The sequence below is a fragment of the Prosopis cineraria genome, unplaced genomic scaffold (assembly GCF_029017545.1).
Source record: "Prosopis cineraria cultivar Desert tree isolate PC_DT_omini unplaced genomic scaffold, ASM2901754v1 PC1314, whole genome shotgun sequence".
In the NCBI taxonomy this organism is placed as follows: domain Eukaryota; kingdom Viridiplantae; phylum Streptophyta; class Magnoliopsida; order Fabales; family Fabaceae; genus Prosopis; species Prosopis cineraria.
The window spans coordinates 4,199-25,085 of NW_026556639.1; the positions used below are offsets into that span (position 1 = coordinate 4,199).

Below are 20,887 nucleotides of genomic sequence, written 5' to 3' on the forward strand. Positions count from 1 at the left end.
TTCATGTATTTTTAATTTCAGGGGAATAAATAGATAAAAACTTAGAAGTTATTGAAAAGTAAATATCTAGCACTTTCCAAGCAGTGTTAGGTGGTCACGTGCGAACTTTATTTTTTTTTTCATGTAAAAGCAATTTAAGGCCCACAATTTCTTTAGAGTTTTCCAAGGTTAAAAAAAAAAAAACGCTACTTTTTCAGCATAGCAATGTCATGGTCAAGTCCATGAATATATATATATATATATATAATATATATAAAACTTCATAAACCAGAAAGCGCCCAGAAAGATATTAAAAATAAAACAAAGCCAATATGCCAGGCATTTTCTAATGATCTAAATCTCCTCATATTGCGAACTGTACGGTAATTTCGTACATAATATATAATCTTATTATATTTATTACAAGGGATAATGAGAATTAAGTCAGATTGATTTAATGAAAATTAAAGTTCTTGAATTTTTGTTTTTAAAAAATGAGTTGAAAATGTCGATTCACATATATAAAATCACAAATTCAAAAGTCTCAATTACAAATGTATTCGTCTATCTAAATGAATATTTAAAGTTTAAATATAACTAGTCTCACTTTACATATGGAATTTCTATTTATAATTGTCTGAATCAACATTTGAAACTTGTTTTTTAAAAAAATTTATCAAAAACTTAAATATTATTAATTAAATCTTATATTTAAAATTGAAATGTTTGAACTAAAATACTCATGTGATTGATCCTTCATTTTTCTCTAATTTAATGACGCTATCATTTAATGAAGGCTAATTAAAAATGTTATAAATATTTATTGAAAATTATTTTTTTTATAAAAAATAAAAATCATATTAAAATTTAGCTTACAGTGCTATTTAAAAACAGGGAGGGTACACAAAAAATAAGTCAGCAGTCATTTTCACTTGTGTTCGCACTTCGCACTTCCAAATTAAAATGCTAATATGACAGCACTAACAAATTAAAGGCAGGCAGTTCTTCTCTGCACTATGTTTTATTAACACTACTTATTTAAGAATCATTAATTTATGTAGGCAAAAATAAAATCCCTTCAGTTTAAAATATACTCTATCAGAATCACAATATAAGTCATTTTTTAGAAGTATCTTTTAGTTCAAAATATAGTGCATTGGGTAAATTTTATTTTTTTAAACCATTTATGCCTTTTTTTATTCATTATTTTAAATTTTTTATATTAAATATCATGAACTTGTTAATAAAAAAACTCAAAGATATAATTGTAAAGATGCGGACATTTTTAGAAAAATAATATTTTAACTAACATTTTTTTATAAAATGTGAATTAATTATTAATGACAAATATTATGGTTCAGAGGAAATAAGTAACTTTTAACAATAATAATTTGCATACAAATAAAAATTTTATTCCCATGAAACTATATATTATATTTTTCTTTACTTTTAGTTTTAATTATGACAAGTGAGAAAAAGATAATAAATTTATAGACATAATAATCTAGGTTAATAAATATAAAGGATAAAATGAGAACTTTTTTTATCAATATTAAATTTATTATATTTTGAATTAAGAGTAGTGGGAAAAAGTACTTATATTTTAAACTAAAGGAGTATGCTTTTAATGTAGTGGTGAGTAATATGCTGGCAAATCAGAAGGATAATAATTGTTTTTGTTCAAGGAGGCAGAAGGAAATTAAAGTCTTCTCATAATATATACTCAATTATTTTATCTAATCTTATTTATAAATCACTTTTAGTATATTTTATTGAAACAAAAAAAAATCTTAAATCTTATTAATTATATCTTAAAATTTAATAAGTTTTACCTTTTACCCTTAATAAAAATAAAAAAATATTTTTAATAATTTTTCTTAGTATTTAAAAGATAGAACAGGTAAAGATGAATATAAAAATAGTAAAGTATCCTATAAATATGATTAAATTTATTTTTTCATAAATAGCATAAAATTTCAAAGACATGACAGAAATCTCCATTGAGTAATTAATTTAAGCATATCAAAATGACTCATTCAATTATTTAATTAGTTTTTTACTTTGAAAATTCTTTATTTTACTTGAAGATTTTTATAATTAGTTGGAAATTAACTGAAGTTAAAATTTTATTTCCTTAATTTTTTTATTGGTCAAGTTGTGTGTGTGTAAATTTTGATATCCATGTAATACAGGGAAATTTTCTAGTACTTAAAAGTTATATTTTGTTTTGCATGTTTAAAAATAATAGAAGATAATAAATGAATGCTAACCTTCAAAGTGTGGTCCTCCACATTTTGCACCAAAAAATACTTTATTTTCCAATAAATGACAGTAAAAATATAGGAATATAACGGTATTATTTTCTTTTATTCTTGCATTTATTTTATGTTCGGGCATGTTTGTGTTTATAAGAAAAAGACTAAATACCCTTCCATTAAAATTACATTTTCACAAGGAAATAATTTAAACCCCATTTACTTATTAGTTCTGTAGTTAAAAAAAAAAATCGACCGTCTTTTGGTCCTAAATACAAATGTAGTCTTGGAAACATTGCTAATTAAGTGCTAATTAATCTGCCCTACCCTATATATAATAACTCAGGTTAGAAATCCCTATATATATATATATATAATCTGGACTTGGGGTGTGTGTGTGTGGTGTGTGTGTAGACTCTTTCATATAAATCTTCGAAGTCTTTTCATATGAAACTTGATATGGTTGCCATATCTATATCTATATATATATATATATGATCTTAAACATTTTTTTTTGGACGAAAGATATACATCTTAAATATTAAGAGCTGGTCTGATTAAGTTGGCAAAAAAAAAAAAAAAGAGTGATATGATTAAATGTCACATGACTTTTAGTTCAATGCTCAAGAGTCAACCGGTGGCGTGATCAATGATGTGAATTCTAGTTATATATGAAAAGGATTCTAATAAATGTATCCAATAGCTGAAACCTTTCCAAATCACGCAATTATTGAAGGCTTCATGTATTCTCGCACTTTAATTAGTATAAGTAAGATATTAATTCCAGCAAGGAACTTATCACACCCAATTTGATGCATGCATGTGTTTAATTTAACATTAGATGTACATAACTATATATATATATATATATATATAATCTTGTATATTTAATGTGCTTTTTTTCAATTTAGTCTGTGGATCTTTTACATATTATTTTTATATTAATATTATTAATACATTAAAATTTACTTATCCTAATTTTATTGAATAAAAATATATTAAATATATAAGATTAAAGTACCTAGATATACGAAAAGAAACTCATGAATGGAGAAGCAAGCTAGGTGGCTACCAAAAGCTAACAAACTCATTTAATATAATGGAGAAAATGAACTAACAACGACAAAATCGGTGGCTATATACATATTAAGAAAAATTGTCAACTAACAAATGGTCTCTAAACCTGTAATCTCAGACTACACAATTAATAACAGTAAAATCAAACCCCATGAAAATGCAGCAGACAAGCTAAGAGACGTGTTATTAGTGATTAATCTAAAAGCTAAGCAGCTTCCTATATATAGCAGTGCGATTCTGCCGCTATTGTTTCACTCAAAGCCTTTGATATAATTTCTTCATTTGCCGCATAGTGAAGAGATTGTGGCATTAAAAATCAGAGTTTTCTCAATGGAGAAGGCTTGTTTCTTGGTGCCATTGTTTCTTCTTGTCACCTTCTCTTTGTCTTATATTTCTTCAGCAGATGAAGCCTTTCCAGGTATAATTGGTGTTTGGAGTATACGAGATTTTTCCCTTTACTATTTGATATTTTTATTAATTAATTAGAGTTAGGTTTGGAGCATTTTCATGCAACTCAAGATAAGTTATGATGCTCATAAATTGTAAATAATTTTTTAACAATTTTTATAGATATATTGAAGCTCTCAACATAAACTTATTGCTGTCTTTTTATTGAAGAATCCTAGAGCAAACATTATTTAAGGATTTAATTACTGAATTTGGTTGAGCTATATTAAAGCTTGTATTTGGGGTCGCGAAAATAATGTTTAAGAAAAAGAGTTGTTTTCTTTTTTTTTTTTTTTGCCAATAAAAAGAGTTGTTTTCAAGTCTTTAATTTTTTTTTTGTAACAATGATTTCTTTGTATGAGTGTCAAAAAAATTCAGCTTTTTTTCATATATACAAAAGTATTCCATTAAAAAATGTAAGTTATTTTTAACCGAATTCACTCCCAATAAAGTAATTGTCTACTTTTTAACTAATCATGTCTTTTCATATTTATCCCTATTAAATATTCTACAATAAATATAAAGTCATTATCAATAGGGATACTTTTTAAAAAAAGGCAATGATTATACTTCAAAAAATTAAATTTGCCTTACATTTTTTAACATCCAATTCCTCAAAAAATACCTTATATTTTTTAACAGAAAGATCATATTATTGGGATTTAAAATTTCATTTTAAGGTGGAGAAAAAGTGCCCTTCTATTATATTAAGAGGGTTTGGAATTTGGATCATTATTAATCACTACCCACACAAAAAAAGAAAATTATTGCAAAGCGAAATGACAAAGGTAATCTGATGATGCAACTTTAATTTGACAATGACACTTTAGCTAAAAAATAATTAGTTAGAAAACATTATTCTACATTGACAATATGTACTTGTAGTCACTGAATAGGTTTTCATTCTTTGAGCTTGACTAACTTGTGGATTTCTTGAAGATGGCTAATTATTACTCCCTTTTCATCTTAGTTTATGAGACACTTTTGAAAGTGATTCGATATTTTAAAATATAAAATATTTTAATAAAAATAATATTTTATTAATTATATCTATTCTAATATTGTACTTTTTTCTTTATTATATTTTCTCTCTCTATTTAATATTTCACAAATAAAATTATATTAAATCATGGGATATTTGAAATTTTATATTTGTGTGATTTTTAAAAATATAAAATTATAAAGTATATTTAATAAATTTTATTGGCGCGATTAATTTTGTCAAAAAGTGTCTTCTAAACTAGGGTAGAGGGAATATTATAAAAGCTAGATTGATATGCTTAATTACTAAGATTAATAGAAAATTCTGCATAATTATTGTTTTATGTTTTTCCCAGGTAATGAGCTAAACACCATTGGAAATGAAGACTTGACAAAAACAACATTGAAGAATCATGAGGATGAGGAAGAGAAGTTCAAGTTTGTTCCACATAAGCCAATCTTCAAGAAGCCATTTTTCAAGATCCCACCGAAAGTATTTCCATTGAAGCCATTCCCAGTCAACGGAAAACCAATTCCAAAGCCAATTCCTGTCCATGATGAGAAGCCATTGCCAATTCCCGGATTTAAGAAGCCTTTCCTTAAGCCATTTCCTAAACCCTTCATTCCAAAGCCAATTCCTATTGTTAAAAAGCCAATTCCCAAGCCTTTCGTTCCAAAGCCAATTCCTATTGTGAAGAAGCCAATTCCCAAGCCTTTCATTCCAAAGCCAATTCCTTTGGTGAAGAAACCAATTCCCAAGCCTTTCATTATTCCTAAGCCCTTCATTCCAAAGCCAATTCCATTGGAAAAGAAACCATTTCCCAAGCCTTGGATTCCAAAGCCAATCCCAGTAGATAATGAGAAGCCATTGCCAATTCCTGGATTCAAGAAACCTTTTCCCAAGCCAATTCCTTTTGTGAAGAAACCTTTTCCATTCCCAAAAAAGCCCTTCTACCCTCCAGTGAATCCTTGAAGCACGATAAACCCAAATTAAGTATATCCCAATATTTGTCCCTTATCATATCATGAAATCTGGCTTAAAAGTAACCTTCTCGAGTGTGTATTGTAACTTGCCTTGTACTGCTAAATATAAATGTACTATAAATTAAATAAAGCCTAAAAGAAATCTATGTGAAATGTATTCAAAAATCCATTAATATTAGCTGTTCTTGTTGGTTCTACATATGTTGTCTTTTTCTTTTCTTTTCTTAATTTTTGTGTGATCAATAAGCTCGTTTAACAGTTAGATGATGATATAGTTGCAAAATATAAACAAACTGATCCAAAACAAAGATTTAATTGAGCAGCACGCACGCACAACAAGAATAGCACGTTTTTCTTTCACTCAATAAGTGATAGAAATAAACCTGGACATTAATGCCAGGTTTGGTATGCAAGAATTATGAAAAAGAAATCAAGAATGGAAATGGATTCTTTGGTGAGACTTGTTTGGTGGATTTGAGCTATGATTCTCAAGACTCTAGATTCAAGAAAATTTCTTTAAATGGAATTCCGGCATTGTGATGATAGAATTGGTGCAATTTGAAATCATTTTCATCAGACCTCTGCCCTCCATTGCAACACATTTTTTTAAAAAGGGCACTTTAGTTTTTTTTTATTTTAAATACATATACTTATTAAAATTACATTAAAATTTTATCTTTACGTTAAATATACTTTTAAAACCCAATTCAGTTCAATTTTTTATTCTACTTCCAATTTTGATTCTATCAAAAAATCTAACAACATACCAAATGAGGTGTAAATGAAAACTTTAAAGTGTAAAGTTATTTAAGTAAATTAATAAATTAATATTCTTGAGAACTTTTTTTTAAATAAAAATACTGTATTAAACACTTTCAGAACTGCTAAGAAAGGAGAATCACGCTGTCCATGCAAAAGCAAGTTAAATCAACTACAATTTGACTATAGCAAATTAAACATCTTAAAATATAGTATACCCAAAAAAGTTGGTTCGTGACTTTGTAAATATTTAATCTATACACACACACACACCCCACATGACAATTACATAGGTAACATATAGTATAGCATTTAAATTTACACAACATAAAGTCATAAACAACTATTGTTACAAATGAGATAAATAATGGCATTTAAAGGCAGCCGGCCAATGTGTTTGCCTAGAAGCAATAAATTGTTGGTTTTAGGTAAGAACATGTTTGGAGCCGCATAATGATGTGATTCTAATTAACCACTTAATTAATGATATGTGGTTCTAACCGTAGAATTTGAATTTTCAATTCAATTTTGTTGTAGAACATACTCCTCTTGTTCTATTTATAGGGTAAAGGGAGAAGAAAAAACTTAGTTTTATTTATAAATATTTGTTAATTTTTAATACTCTTCTTTACATTTTTGCTTTTGTTAAATTATTTGAATAAAAATGTTAGTAATAAAATTTAAGAATATTTATTAGGGGTAAAGGTGAAGTAAAAATTTATTAAATTTTAGGAAAAACATACATTTTGGTCCATGTATTTTTTTATTGTTGATGTTTTAGGTCTTTATATTTTTATTTTCATTATTTTTGGTCATTTTATAAATAAAGTATAGAGACTTTGGAGGGACTGAAAATAATAAAAATAAAAGTGTAGGAACTTAAAGCATTGAAAAAATACAATGATCAAAAGCAAAATATGAATAAAGTATAAGGATCAAAAGCTATATTTTTCTTACATTTTAAGAAAAAGTTAATAAGATTTATAATTTTTTTAATTCTAATAAAATATATTAAAATTTATTTATAAATAAAATTAGAAGAAGTATATCCATAATTTTTTTTCCAGCTTCCATTCATCATGCCACATCACCCATATTGTATTAAGGGAAAATTATAAATAAGAACCTCCAAATATCACAAATAATCAATCATGACCATGAAATTAGAAATTAAATTTTAAAACCGTCATCCTTTTTTGTGTTTTGAAAATGCTAATTTGATTAAAATTCTCTTACCCAATGATCAAGTTTGTAAGTGTAGAAATAAATTTTGTTCATATTATATTAATTCGTAAAACGTTACTTTTTTCAAGTTTGAGACGTGTGATGTGTAAAGATAATTGGTGTCAAATCAAATCAAAAGTCAATGGCAAGTTGTTTCAATAGTATAACGGCACCACATTTCTCTGGTAAAAAAAAAAAAAATCACCACATTTCTCAATGAAAAAGGCCCGGATTCAAACATGATCAAGGTACGTAAAATTGGATCGGTCATTGAATCGATTATAATATCGAATCACGAATTAATGGTTCAATTAAGGTTGAACCGGTGGCAAATCGGTTATGATTAAAATAATATAATTTAAATAAAAAGACATTAATTATAAAAACATTCAATCAAATCCAACTATTCAAAAGTCTAATAATAATAAAATACAACACTTTAAATATCTATCATTACAATTACAACTCTTCAATCTCAAAAGTCTAGAGAAGAGATGGAGATAGAGTTAGAGAAGAGATGGAAATAGAGTTAGAAAAGAGACGGAGATTGAGTTAAAAAAGAGACGGAGACTCAGAGACTAAGTTGGAGAAGAGATGGAGATAACAGAACAGAAATAGAGCTGGAGCTTGGAGAAGAGACGCTGATTAGATTAGGGCGAGAGAGAAGAGACACAGATGAAAGGCCAAACTAAATGCTATTTGAAAATCTGGATTGGACTTAGCATGTTCTACCTCTAATTTCTCATTTTTTAACTTTAGTTTCACTTTTTTTTTATCTTATTTCCGAATTCAGCACTCTGAAAAATTAAAAATAAAAAAAATCTCCAAAAAAAATAACACGGTTGACCGAATCAACCCACCGGGTTATACCGGGTTGAACTTGGGTTGATCGGGTTACACCGGTTCATTCCCTCACCGGTTTAGGAGTAAATTCAGACCAGACAAGGGATCGGATCACCAATTTTCGAATTGACCCGACTGGTCCGATCTGAATTTCAATACCATGAACATGATATTAACATGTTTTTGTTTTACTTTTACAAATCATGTCTTTATTTTAGCGGTCTTCTCAGTCATCCACCCTAGTATGTATCGCTTTCATTTGCCGCAGGACACAAGGAATATAAATACGCGCGCGCGCGACAGTACTTGAGTTGTCGAGGAGAGCAAGAAGCACAGTTCCAACGGCCATTTTAGGAAAAGACAATTTTATGATATATTTTGTTTCATTTATACAAAATATTTTTTAAAAAGACAAAGCACGTTTGAAGGCAATCTTCAAATTTTCACAGCAAATGAAAGATATCATGTTTTATTTTTTACAATAAAAAATCAAAATTAAAATAATATACTTGCATTAAAATCTTGAAAAACATATTATTTATACGTTTCGTATTATATTTAGAGCATCTAATTAAACTTTCACTACTAAATTTTCGTTATTTGAGGCTGCGCTTTAAATCCCTGAAATAACTAAAGTGATTACTGATTATTCAACAAAATATGTGAATACTTTTTTGAAAAAAAAATCGGAATACTTTGCTTGGACCAGATTTTTGTGGAGTTGTATTTTATTTTTGTACAAGTTAAAGGCCAGTTCCTTAAAATATGTGCACATTTTCAGGTGTTCAATGTGTAAACCTCTTTTAAATTTCTTTAATATCATTTTCTCTCTTGCCAAAAAAAAAAAGAAGATAGATATATAGCAATATTATGAAAACTGAATCGGCTGTTGAACTAGTTAAGGCACTAGTTTATGATTTAATGATTGGACTACAGTTTAAACCATGGTCAAATTGATCATAAATAAATTAATATATATATTTAAAATATAAAGAAATAATCATATATAGTAAGAAAAATGAATATTTAAATTTTTTAAAAAATAATATACAATAAAAAAGATAATATCTACTAATATTACATCATTTTCATTCAAAAAATATATATAATTATTTCATAATTTATAATTTTAAAATATATACATATATACATAATTTGTACATATTTTTTGTATTTTTTTCATTTCACGATACTTATGAGACACTCATAAATATGAATAAATTATAATTTAAAATATGAATTAAAAATAAAAAAAAAAGTAACGTGTCTAATTCAACTGGTTTGTTCCCAGTTTAAGGCTAGTTCGATCGATTTATGGATGGTTTGCATAATGGGTGGTTTTTGCTGCAATCGGACTGGACCTATGACCGATTGGACCAACTAATCCAATCCATTTTGATGACACTATATAGTTTATTTGTGATTAATACCTTTTGTTTTGTGGGGAAAACAGGTGGTGGTGGTGGTAGGATTGGGTGCGAGTGGCTATGACGTATCAAAAAGATATTGGAAAGGTGACGAAAGAGGTTAGCCGTCCGATTGAATCATAAGAGTACGGATGTGATGCCGCCAGATTTTCACAACATGAGGCACTATTCTATGGTACCATCGCAAACACATGCTCTCTCCGATCTCACATACAATATTTTCCGTTTTTATTGTAAGGTGTTTTTAAGGAAGAAAAATTATCTTTAACCCACATGGAGGGTTATTAAGTAATATTTTTTAATTTTTATTATAAAATATCTCTAATCATCTAACTAGAATTATGATGAGACGGTTGAATCATTAATTTTGTCTTGCAATAAAATGAGCTCTTAAATTTACCCCTATTTAAATTAAACATTTTCAAATCTATATTACATTTTCTCTTATAGTTAATTAATGAGTTTAAATAAGGGTTATATTAAAAAATATAATTAATATTTCACCAAGTATTTTTTATTAAGAACTAAAGAATTTTGTTAAAAGGTGTCCTATATATATAATAGGAACTAGAGATAATATTTTCTAATTTTACCTTAGCAAATAACTAAAATAAAATTTTCATTTTAATTTAAGGTCTCCACAGGACTCCTTGAATATTGTGTCTCTCTTTCTCTGTAATAGAAGTAAAGGTTTTCATGTTAAATCATATTTAATGAGTTAATTAATTTTTTAATGGTTTCGATATGGTGGTTGAGAGTGATTTATAACAAAGATCAAAAGTATTGGTAATATTAAATTAACGATCCTTTTTATCAGTCATTTTGCATTAAAAAATGTGAATCCTTTTCACTTTCTCCTAATTTTATCCTTTTATAATTTTCAATAAATGGAGAGTAAAAGGTTATATAAAAGATTTTTTTAAGACGATCTAACAAAGATAATTTGAAATTTTAAAAAAACATCAATAATTTAATCACATTATCTAAATTTTGGCCGGGCAGTAAAATTAGTGATTTAAAAATAGTATATGAGAGAGTATATATAAAATCTCAATAGAAAATATCTTTTTCTTTTGTTTTTTAAGAGTAAATGTTTCTCTCCATAGGTGAAAGTCTCTTTCACTCTTGAGCCAAAAGGAAATGGAATTGTTTATAACTTATTTATAATTGAAGAAATTAAAAAGTTCTATTTTTCCACTAAAAACCATTCTGTCTTGTCCCATATTAGATCTCCTTTCCGAATGCTTAAAAAAGAGAGACTACGGAAGATTCCATGATGACGTATATATAATTCACAGAATCTTTTCCCTTAAACAGGAAAGTCAATAGACTTGTTTTTTTTTTTTTTTTTGGTTTGCTTTAGTTTGCAGATGAACTACGTTTATGAAGACGGATTGGTTGCCTTTGAAGATGGATTCTCGGTTTATGCTGATGCCATAGTCCATTGCACCGGGTATCATATTTCTACTATATCGATGCTCAATAATACAAAATCATTTATTTCATTGAATTTTATTTACGAAATTAATGGGTATTAAACAATTATTTTGTTAAATAATATGATAACAGATACTCTCTCTATTCAAAAATATAATGCATTTTTTAAGGATTCAGATATCAAAAAATGTAAGGTATTTTTAATTTTTTAAGGTGTAATCATTACCTTTTTAAAAAAAATACCTCTATTAATGAATAACTTTATATTTATTATAGGATATTTAATAGAAGTAAATATAAAAAATAAAATTAGTTTAAAAATAAATTACTAATCTATCAAGAAATAAAATTTAATTAAAAATATTTTATATTTTTTAATGAAAAAAATATAAATATTGTTTCTCATTTCTAGAGACGAAGGCAACAGAGACTGTTGAGGACAATAGAGTTGGGCCACTGTACAAGCAAGTGTTTCCTCCTGCTTTAGCTCCTTCCCTCTCTTTCATTGGCAATTTGGCATCCCTTACAATGTAAATGGTTGCAAGCTCTATCAAAGTTATATATATATATATATATTACATAAAAAATAATAAAATGAAAATTATAAAAAAAAATCATAAATCTCAACTTTAAAAGATTTGCTCTAATAAATGTGACTGGTCATGTTACAAGAATGCACGAGCACAACATATGTTTTGAATCTTAAGTTTTACTTCTTTTTTTAGTCAATCTTTGCTTTAACTAAAGACACATTTTTACTCGTTGAACACCCGCAACCCAAAATTGAATTTTGGACATTCGCATACCCTACGTGAAAATTTTGAACGCAAAAATGACATTGAACCCCAATATAATTACTGGATCAAGCTTTCCTCTTTTGACTAATAGGTCAACTTAGTGGAGCAAATTAAAATTTTAATTTAAATAAAAAATACAGCTTTTAAAAAAGAAATAATCTAATTTCCTTGGGCATGCAGCGGCGTAATTTCTTGATGGGAGGTACCCCACCCCTCGAGGTGGCCTGAACGGATGCCAAGCTGGATTAATCTAAGCAAAGCTTATGATACTAGTGCGCAAGCCAAAAAAAAAAAAACAAAGAAAGAAATAATCTAATTTTGAAATTCTATGATACAGGATTCAACATTCCTTACAGTTGATTTGCAAAGCAAGTGGGTAGCAAAGTTCTATCTGAGAAAGTAGAGTTGCCTTTAGAAGAAGAGATGATGGAATCTGTTCTAAATCACTATAAATTCTTGAAACTCAAAGAAATTCCCAAACATCACACTCATCTCCTTCGTCGTCATCAGGTATACAAACTTCTTTCAAAACACACACACATACACATTTAGTTAATGTTTAAATTCTACTTTACAATTTTTTTGAAAGATCTTAATTTTTTAATGTTTGTGTGTATATATATATATATATATATATAGGTGCATTGTAGTGTTATGTAGCTCCGTCCCTGATGGGTATGAATCGAGTTGAATTTCAACATTAATATTGAAGGTTGTGTACTTGTGTCTGGATCGTTGAAAAACTTGAAACAATGTTTAGATTTTTTTTTTAAAAAAAAAATCTCAACAGATTTTTGGTCTACCTCCTTCAGCTTCAGCTAGCATTCAAACTGACTTTTAAGAAAAATCACTGATTTTTACCTTAATTTTAGTTTGCTAACTTCTGCTTATTCTAACTTCAGTTGTATAACTTTTAATCCAAACGTATCCTAACAAAGGCATGTACTATATTAAGTTTTATTATTTTTTAATTAATGAAAATGGAATGACAGGTGGATTACAAGGATTGGCTAGCAGAGCAAAGTGGGCATGGTCCATTGGAAGCATGGAGGGAGAAGTTGTGCAGTGAAGTGGCGAAGAACTTTCTGGAAAGGAACAGCTTCTACGGGGACCAATGGGACGATGCTTAATGGGATTTCATCGTCCATTCTTTGTCTCCCTCCATTAACGCATAACTAATAATGGAGGTGTTCATTCTGAATTCATCTCGATTGATCTGATATTGTTCCGATCATATCAGGACAGGTCTTGTCCCGATCCGAAAATAATCGGGACGGGACAGGAAAGGGATGCGGGACGGGACGAGGCACGGGATTAACATCAGGATGTCCCGTCTCGTCCCGAATATTATATATATTATTTTTTATTTTAAATATATTAATTATATTAACATAATTTATACTTATATTAATTATATCAATTATAATTTTAATACTTGCAATTCTTATTTAAAACTAAAGTTTTTTTATATTGATAATTTTAATGGTATGGAGTAAATATGGCGATATTTTTCTTTATAATATATTAATTATATTAATATAATTTATTCTTATATCTATCTATTTAATAACTTTTATTTATAACATATTTCTTGCTCATTTTTAGAAGAGTAATTAGTTTAGTACATCTTCACTAAAGTAGAAGAACAATTATTTAATGTTGTGTTTAACTTTCCTGTTGTTGCTAATCTTATAGCATAAAGATCACTCATATTTTTTATTATAATATGTAGTTGTGATTAATATAATTCAATAATTGATTTTAATTATTGTTATTTATGTACTTGTGTTATTTTGATTTTAAATTTAATAAATTATATGATTTAAAATTTTAATAAACATTATTATCCAGATCTTTTTTTACATTATTTCATTTTTCTGGACGGCGGGACGTTCCGATCTTGTCCCAATCCCGTCTCGACTCTTAATGGGACGGGACAACTTTCGGGACGGGACGGGACACGCGACCAAAATTCAGCCCTGATCTTTTTTCAGGACGAGACACGAGATAGGGGTGTCTTAGTCTCGATTTCGTTTCGTCTCGTAAACACTCCTAACTAATAATAATCCCATATTCCGTCAATTTAATTATGATATTTTTGTTTACCCCAACCTTTTATTCTTTTGGTCACATTCACATTTATCACATTGATTTATGAAAGAGGATTCTTGCCTCTGTCCATCTGCTTTCTGAATATTGAACCCCAATTCGGATTGTGCTTCTTTATAATTAAATATTTCTCTCGTCGATATTCACCCGTGAAATGCAAAAGTCCTCTCCCTCTCTCCCCCCTCCATAGCCAGCATGGTCAGGTCCGTCAAGGTTGCCGTCATCGGAGCCGGCGTTTCCGGTCTCGTTGCTGCTCGGGAGCTTCAACGGGAAGGCCACCGGGTCGTCGTCTTCGAGAAAGACCATCGCGTCGGAGGCATCTGGGCCTACAATCCAAGGACTGAATCCGACGCTCTCGGCATCGACCCGAACCGTGAAACCGTCCACAGCAGTCTCTACCTCTCATTGCGCACCAATCTGCCCAGACAAGTCATGGGTTACTTGGACTACCCGTTTTTGAAGCGCGAATCTGGTGACCAGAGAACTTTCCCGGGTCACGAGGAGGTGCTCCGTTTTCTGGACAGTTTTGCGGAGGAGTTCGGGATCCTTGAGTTGACCCGGTTAGAGTCGGAGGTGGTTCGGGTGGAGCTTGCCGGGGAAAGCAAGGAGGATGGTTGGTTGGTGGAGTGGAGGAGTCGGGAGGACGAATCTCTGACCCGAGAAACGTTCGAAGCAGTTGCAGTGTGTTCGGGTCACTTCGCAGTGCCAAAGCTCGCGCAGATTCCGGGTATCGAAAACTGGAGGCGGTACCAGATGCATAGCCACAATTATCGGGTACCCGACCCATTTGAGGGATGGGTAAGTGAACTTCACTGTTCAAGTTAGCGTTAGAATTTTCTACAGTTACATGCAACTTCAGATAGCCGCTTCAGGAAATGCCGTCTGTATTATAATATTTTGCATCATTTATATAAAATATTTTTTTTAAAAAATAAAACTCTTTATGAAGGCAATCTTCAAATTTTCATGGAAAATGAAAGACATCATATATTTTATTTTTCACAATAGAAAATTATCAAAAAATAATTATATCAAAATATTTTTATACGCTTCGTATAATATTTAGAACATCTAAACTTACTATTCTTACCATTTTATATTGATTAATTCATGTTTTAAATCTGGAAACAAATAAGTTGATTATTCAACAAAATATTTGTATAATTTTTTTTTCCAAAATCGGAATACTTTATGCTGACCTACTTTTTGTGGAATTTTATTTTATTTTTGAACAGTTAAATTTCAGTTCCTTAAAAATGTGAACATTTTCAGCTGTGTAAAAGTAGTTATTTTTATATACGCATATTCACAAGTCTTATACTCTGCTCAACATCAATAACCTTGTAATTTAGTGACAGATAATTTTTTTTTAGTAAGTGGAAGGTTACAGAGATTAAATGTCGTTTGTAATTACTCCAAGCTATTTTAGCACTTTTTGATTAAAAAAATAGTTGATTTGTGATTACTAATATATAAACATAAATATAAACGACAGGTGGTGGTGGTGGTAGGATCGGGAGCAAGTGGGTATGACATATCAAAAGAGATTGGAAATGTGGCAAGAGAGGTTCATATAGCCGTCCGATTGAATCCCAAGCTTACGGATGTGATGCCGCCAGACTTTCGCAACATCAGGCACCACTCAATGGTACGCACCTATACTATACTTCCGGAGTCTACTATAAGACAGATTTAATTAACTTATTAATATAAAAAAAAGATAGTTAAATTATTAAGTGTGTTTAAAAATAAAATAAACTTTTAATTTTTTAAATGTGCAGTACATTTGATTTTATAGTTAATGAATTTAAACAATGTAGCATAACTCACTGTTTTATATTAAAAACAAATTTCTTTTTTAGAAAATGCATTATAATGGAGACCAAAATAAGTAGTAGTCTCGATAAAAAAAGCATCTTTTTGTTAGATTTTATTATAATGTCATAATTAAAAAATAAGATATTATTTAAAAATTTGAGTCAAGCTGGCCAAGTTGACCCGTAACTTGGCCAGTTCAATCATTTGAGCAAATCAGTCACCAGAGCTATGACTTTTTATCACAAGATCATTGGGCAAGTGGAATTTTACATAGATAAAAATCTCTTTCAATCTTGAGTCATTTGCAAATTTGCAGATAAAATGCGTCTATGAGGATGGATTGGTTGCCTTTGAAGATGGATATTTGCAGATGCCATAGTCCATTGCACCGGGTATCCCATAGCAATTATTTTTACACATTTTTAAATTTTTTTCAACTGGAAATTAGACTTGAATTTTGTTTTATTATAATTATTCTAGGATTCTAAAATTTTGTTAAATGTAAAAACAGATACAAATATTGTTTCCCATTCTTGGAGACAAAGGGAATAGTGAGTGTCGAGGACAACAGAGTTGGACCACTCTACAAGCATGTGTTCCCTCCTGCTCTAGCTCCTTCCCTCTCCTTCATTGGCATCCCTTACTTTGTAAGTCTGTGACCACTTCTACCATAGTAAAACTTTAATTGCATTTTATTCCCTTCTATTTCTATTATAAGATATTTTTAATCATCTCACTGGAATCAAGAAAATATGATTAAATTATTAACTTTGTCTAAAAATAAAATAAATTTTTAAATTTACCTCTATTTAAATTTAAATGAAAAATTTTAAAATTTACATTACATTATCTCTTGTAATTAATGATTTTAATAGGGGTAATATTGAAAAGTGTAATTAACATCCCATCATGTACCTTACAAGAAGGATTAAAACATATTTTAAAAAATGTTTTATAATAAGGATCAGAGGAAGTACGATGTTATATGTTGTTGTTTCTGGTAAGAGGGTGTGGGGGAGACACTCGTGTGTGCAAGTCCTCCTGTTGCTACGAGAGGAGTAATGGAGCTAATAATTTAGGTTAAGTTTGATAAGCCAATAGCGTGGACAAGGCTAAAAGATCTTAGAGTCAAGTTAGGAAGTTCATAAAATTTTATTTGTTCTAGGCTTATTTGAGACAAATCTGAACTTAAAGGGCTTGGCTTTATTTTTTTTATTTTTTTTATTTTTAAAAAATTAAATAACCTCCACTTCACACTCACAAATTTTTTCTTAGACTCATAGTTCATCTACTTCACAAGCACTCCTAAATGAAGTTTCAATGTTCCCAATAGCAGTTTGTTTTGATTTTGTTTGTTTGAAATGTTAAGCAAAAATAAATATAAGGAGTTACTTCATACATTTTTAAGTTTTATCTTTATTTTTCAATGCTTGGTCTCACATTTGTAGGAATAAAAAAAGAGGTGAGATATAATATTATTATGCTTGACAATGAAATTTTCAACAATTTAATTATTCAAACAAACTTAAATAAGCTCGAAAGTTTAAAGTATTGAAGTGGTATTTAATAATATAATTTTATTATATGTCTAGATATTTTTCTTTGTACCCAAACCAAATTATGCCCGGCTTATCCAAATCACCAAACTCTAAAGAACAGTACCTTGTTGCACGACACATGTTTTGATTTTGAACAATTTCTCGATAAAGTGAAAAATGCAAATTAAGTCAATTAAATATAGTTCTAAATCTTAATTTTTCAAACATAAAAATAAATTTTTAAAAATATCTTTCAACTAGAGGAAAGAAATAAATGATGTCTAAGAAGTGAAATAGTGATGGATAATTTTTAAATAAACTTCATTATTCAACAGTTATTTTTTTTTCTTCAAAACATCTTATATTATAAAACATTAATTCATCAATTTAAAAATATCATATAAAATGGGTAGGGCAGAGGTAGTACATGGAGAATAAACTAGTCCTCAGGATATTTTAAGTAATTAGATACTAATTATTTTGAAAAAGAAAAGAAATAATATATTTTTGAGATTGTGTGATGATGCAAGATTCTGCATTTCTCATAGCTGATTTGCAAGGCAAGTGGGTAGCAAAAGTGCTATCAGAGAAAGTAGAGCTGCCTTCAGAAGAAGAGATGATGGAATCTGTTCTAAATTACTATAAATTCTTGAAACTCAAAGAAATTCCCAAACATCACACTCACCTCCTTCGTCCTCACCAGGTATACAAAATTCTCTCAGATACTTCATTTGCATATATTTAATTAATGGTTAAAGTTTATTTTATACACAAATAATGAGGATTTTAATTTTATATTGATATGAAAGGTCATGTCAAGAGATTTAACTCTTAATTTTAAGCACATGTAGTTTATGGTTAGATTGATAGAATAATATAGAGGGGATTGGAGAGACCAAAATAAAAATAACTAAATTACTCTGCTTCTCTTAATAAATATGATAAAACTCAATATTATATATTATAAATGTAAAAATTATTATACTTTTTAAAAATCTCGTAAGCTTTATTTTCAATCCATGATCATCTTATTTTTTTAATCCAATACATTTTCTTTCATTTTTAGCAACCAAACAAGATTATAAAGTGTGACTTTTTCCATTAACGTCTGATGATGATCACACAACTCAAATCTTGCTCATATATGTTAAGATAATTGAAAAATATTTCTTCACATCTCATTTGGTTTATTTCTATAAATCAATGATATTAAGTTGTTAAACCTTTACCCAAAAAAAAAAAAGTGTATATTTACAATTCAGTTTGAATATTTGATGATAAATCTAAACATCTCATAACAGGTGCAATAATAATTCTCTGTTCTATCGTTCTGTTGTCAAATTATTATCATTTCAATTTCTTTATATATAGTTAATATTGCATTGTGTTAGAGAAATATTGCAAGGCCGGCCCCTAATTTTCTTCCCAATTTTATATACCCCTTCATAATTTTCCAGCTTCGTCCCTGATGGGCATAATCTAGTTCAATTTGATAAACAGCGGTGATGAATACTCCCTTCGCTCTTCAATATTAGACATTTTTAGAAGAAAATTGTGTTCTGCAGTATAAGTCATCAAGAGATGATAACTCTACATTTTACATTTAAGTTTTCAAAATGCCTTTTGTCTTTTATTGTTTTTGACCCACCTGTCTCACATTCAATTTTGGTATCTCTCTCTCTCTCTCTCTCAAATTGTGCTTTGTCCCTCGCCATCTTCAGTCTCTACTCTCATATCTGTTAAAGTATGAGAAAAAAATTTTAAATTTATTCATTAACTATACTTTTGATCTTTTTATTTTGAGGGTTAAATTTAAAATTTTATTTATAATTATTCTTTATATTTTTATTGTATTGATATTGATGAAATTAATAAAAATAATTTATAAATAAAATTGGAGGGAATATTTAAAAACAGCATGTCTATTACTGATGAAGATTGAGTCTAATAAAAATGACTAGCTGGTATACCAAAGCATGACAAATGATCAATTCGAACTTTGTGTGGACTTTGGGGGGGGTTTAATTAATGAATGAGGGATTAAAATGAAATGACAGGTGGATTACAAGGATTGGCTAGCAGAGGAAAATGGGCATGGTCCGTTGGAAGAATGGAGGGAGAAGATGTATTCAGAAGCGGCCAAGAACTTTCTAGAAGGGAACCACATGTACAGGGACCATTGGGATGATGCTTACTGGGATTCCATCGTCCAGTCTTGGTCTTCTTCCAAAGCTCAGCGGTTAAGTGATTACAGAGAAAACCGGTGATAAAGTGGCCGTCGGAGTTACATCGGACTCCTCCACAAGCTCTTTTCTGATCCATCTACGTTCATAGTTACGGACTCGGTGGAGGGAAGCCACTGCCTCAAGAGAAAAATCTCAACCGTTCAGATGTAATAATTTTATTTTTTTATTTATATTTTTAAAATAAAAAATATAAAAATTAATTTTTTTAAATAAATATATTTATTAATTCGACAGTCCAAATTTAATATAAATAATCTAAATTTAATATAAAAAAATTAAATTAATTTTTCAGATATATTCTGAATAGTGTAAATATATTTTAAATAAAATAATAAATTTATTGAAAAATTTTAATATTAAATTTAGATCATTTATATTAAATTTGAATTGATAAATATATTTAGTAAATTTTTTTTAATTTTTATTTTAAAATTATAAATAAAAAATAAAAAAATTATTAAATTTAGACCATTTAAATTTTTTTTCACCTCAAAGGAGAGGCAGAGGAAGGAGAGAAGCCTACTCCCAGTTACCGAGCCAGCATTTGGGGCAGACCTGAACCTTGGTCTCTATTGGTCTAGCCCAAATTTTAGTAACAAAAGAAAAGTGGCCAGGACAGCTGGATAGGCCTAAACATCTGCTGTGTTTGGCCCCGTTATGGTTTATTACTTTTGTGTTTAGCCCATGGATCTTAATCATGTTTTGGCACCAATATGGAAGAGGTCAAGAGACTAGCAAAGCAAATAATGTAAATACTATTTGAAGGAAAGAGAATATATATATTGACCTCTTGCAATTACAACTGTTTGCTTGTATAGACTTGAGAGATTGAATTTTAAGCATGTTGATTGTTGAGAATATAGGAATCAAAAGATTATTTTTTCTTAAAAAGTAATTTAGAAAACATCTTTTATATATTGAGTGGTAAAGGATCTTAAAATAAATTGACTATGGCTCTACTTTGAG

The 20,887-nt window shown here is 28.9% G+C and overlaps 1 protein-coding gene and 2 pseudogenes across 1 annotated transcript; all 3 read left to right on the forward strand.

Moving 5' to 3' along the window:
- Positions 1-3,577: 3,577 nt before the first annotated feature.
- Positions 3,578-5,920, forward strand: LOC129299816 (proline-rich protein 4-like). The gene is made up of 2 exons (XM_054938298.1): positions 3,578-3,729; positions 5,096-5,920. Exons 1-2 carry the CDS (start codon positions 3,642-3,644, stop codon positions 5,710-5,712), a joined length of 705 nt encoding a protein of 234 aa, XP_054794273.1. The 5' UTR covers positions 3,578-3,641; the 3' UTR covers positions 5,713-5,920.
- A 4,116-nt stretch (positions 5,921-10,036) lies between these two features.
- On the forward strand, positions 10,037-13,340 carry LOC129299821 (flavin-containing monooxygenase FMO GS-OX-like 6; annotated as a pseudogene).
- A 1,073-nt stretch (positions 13,341-14,413) lies between these two features.
- On the forward strand, positions 14,414-20,779 carry LOC129299819 (flavin-containing monooxygenase FMO GS-OX-like 6; annotated as a pseudogene).
- The last annotated feature ends 108 nt before the right edge of the window (positions 20,780-20,887 follow it).

What these genes read in the sequence shown, in the direction of transcription:
- LOC129299816 (XM_054938298.1), top strand. Translation starts at nt 3,642, where the DNA reads ATGGAGAAGGCTTGTTTCTTGGTGCCATTGTTTCTTCTTGTCACCTTC. An exon ending in AGCAGATGAAGCCTTTCCAG is followed by an intron (nt 3,730 to 5,095) that starts GTATAATTGGTG and finishes TGTTTTTCCCAG; the next exon opens with GTAATGAGCTAAACACCATT.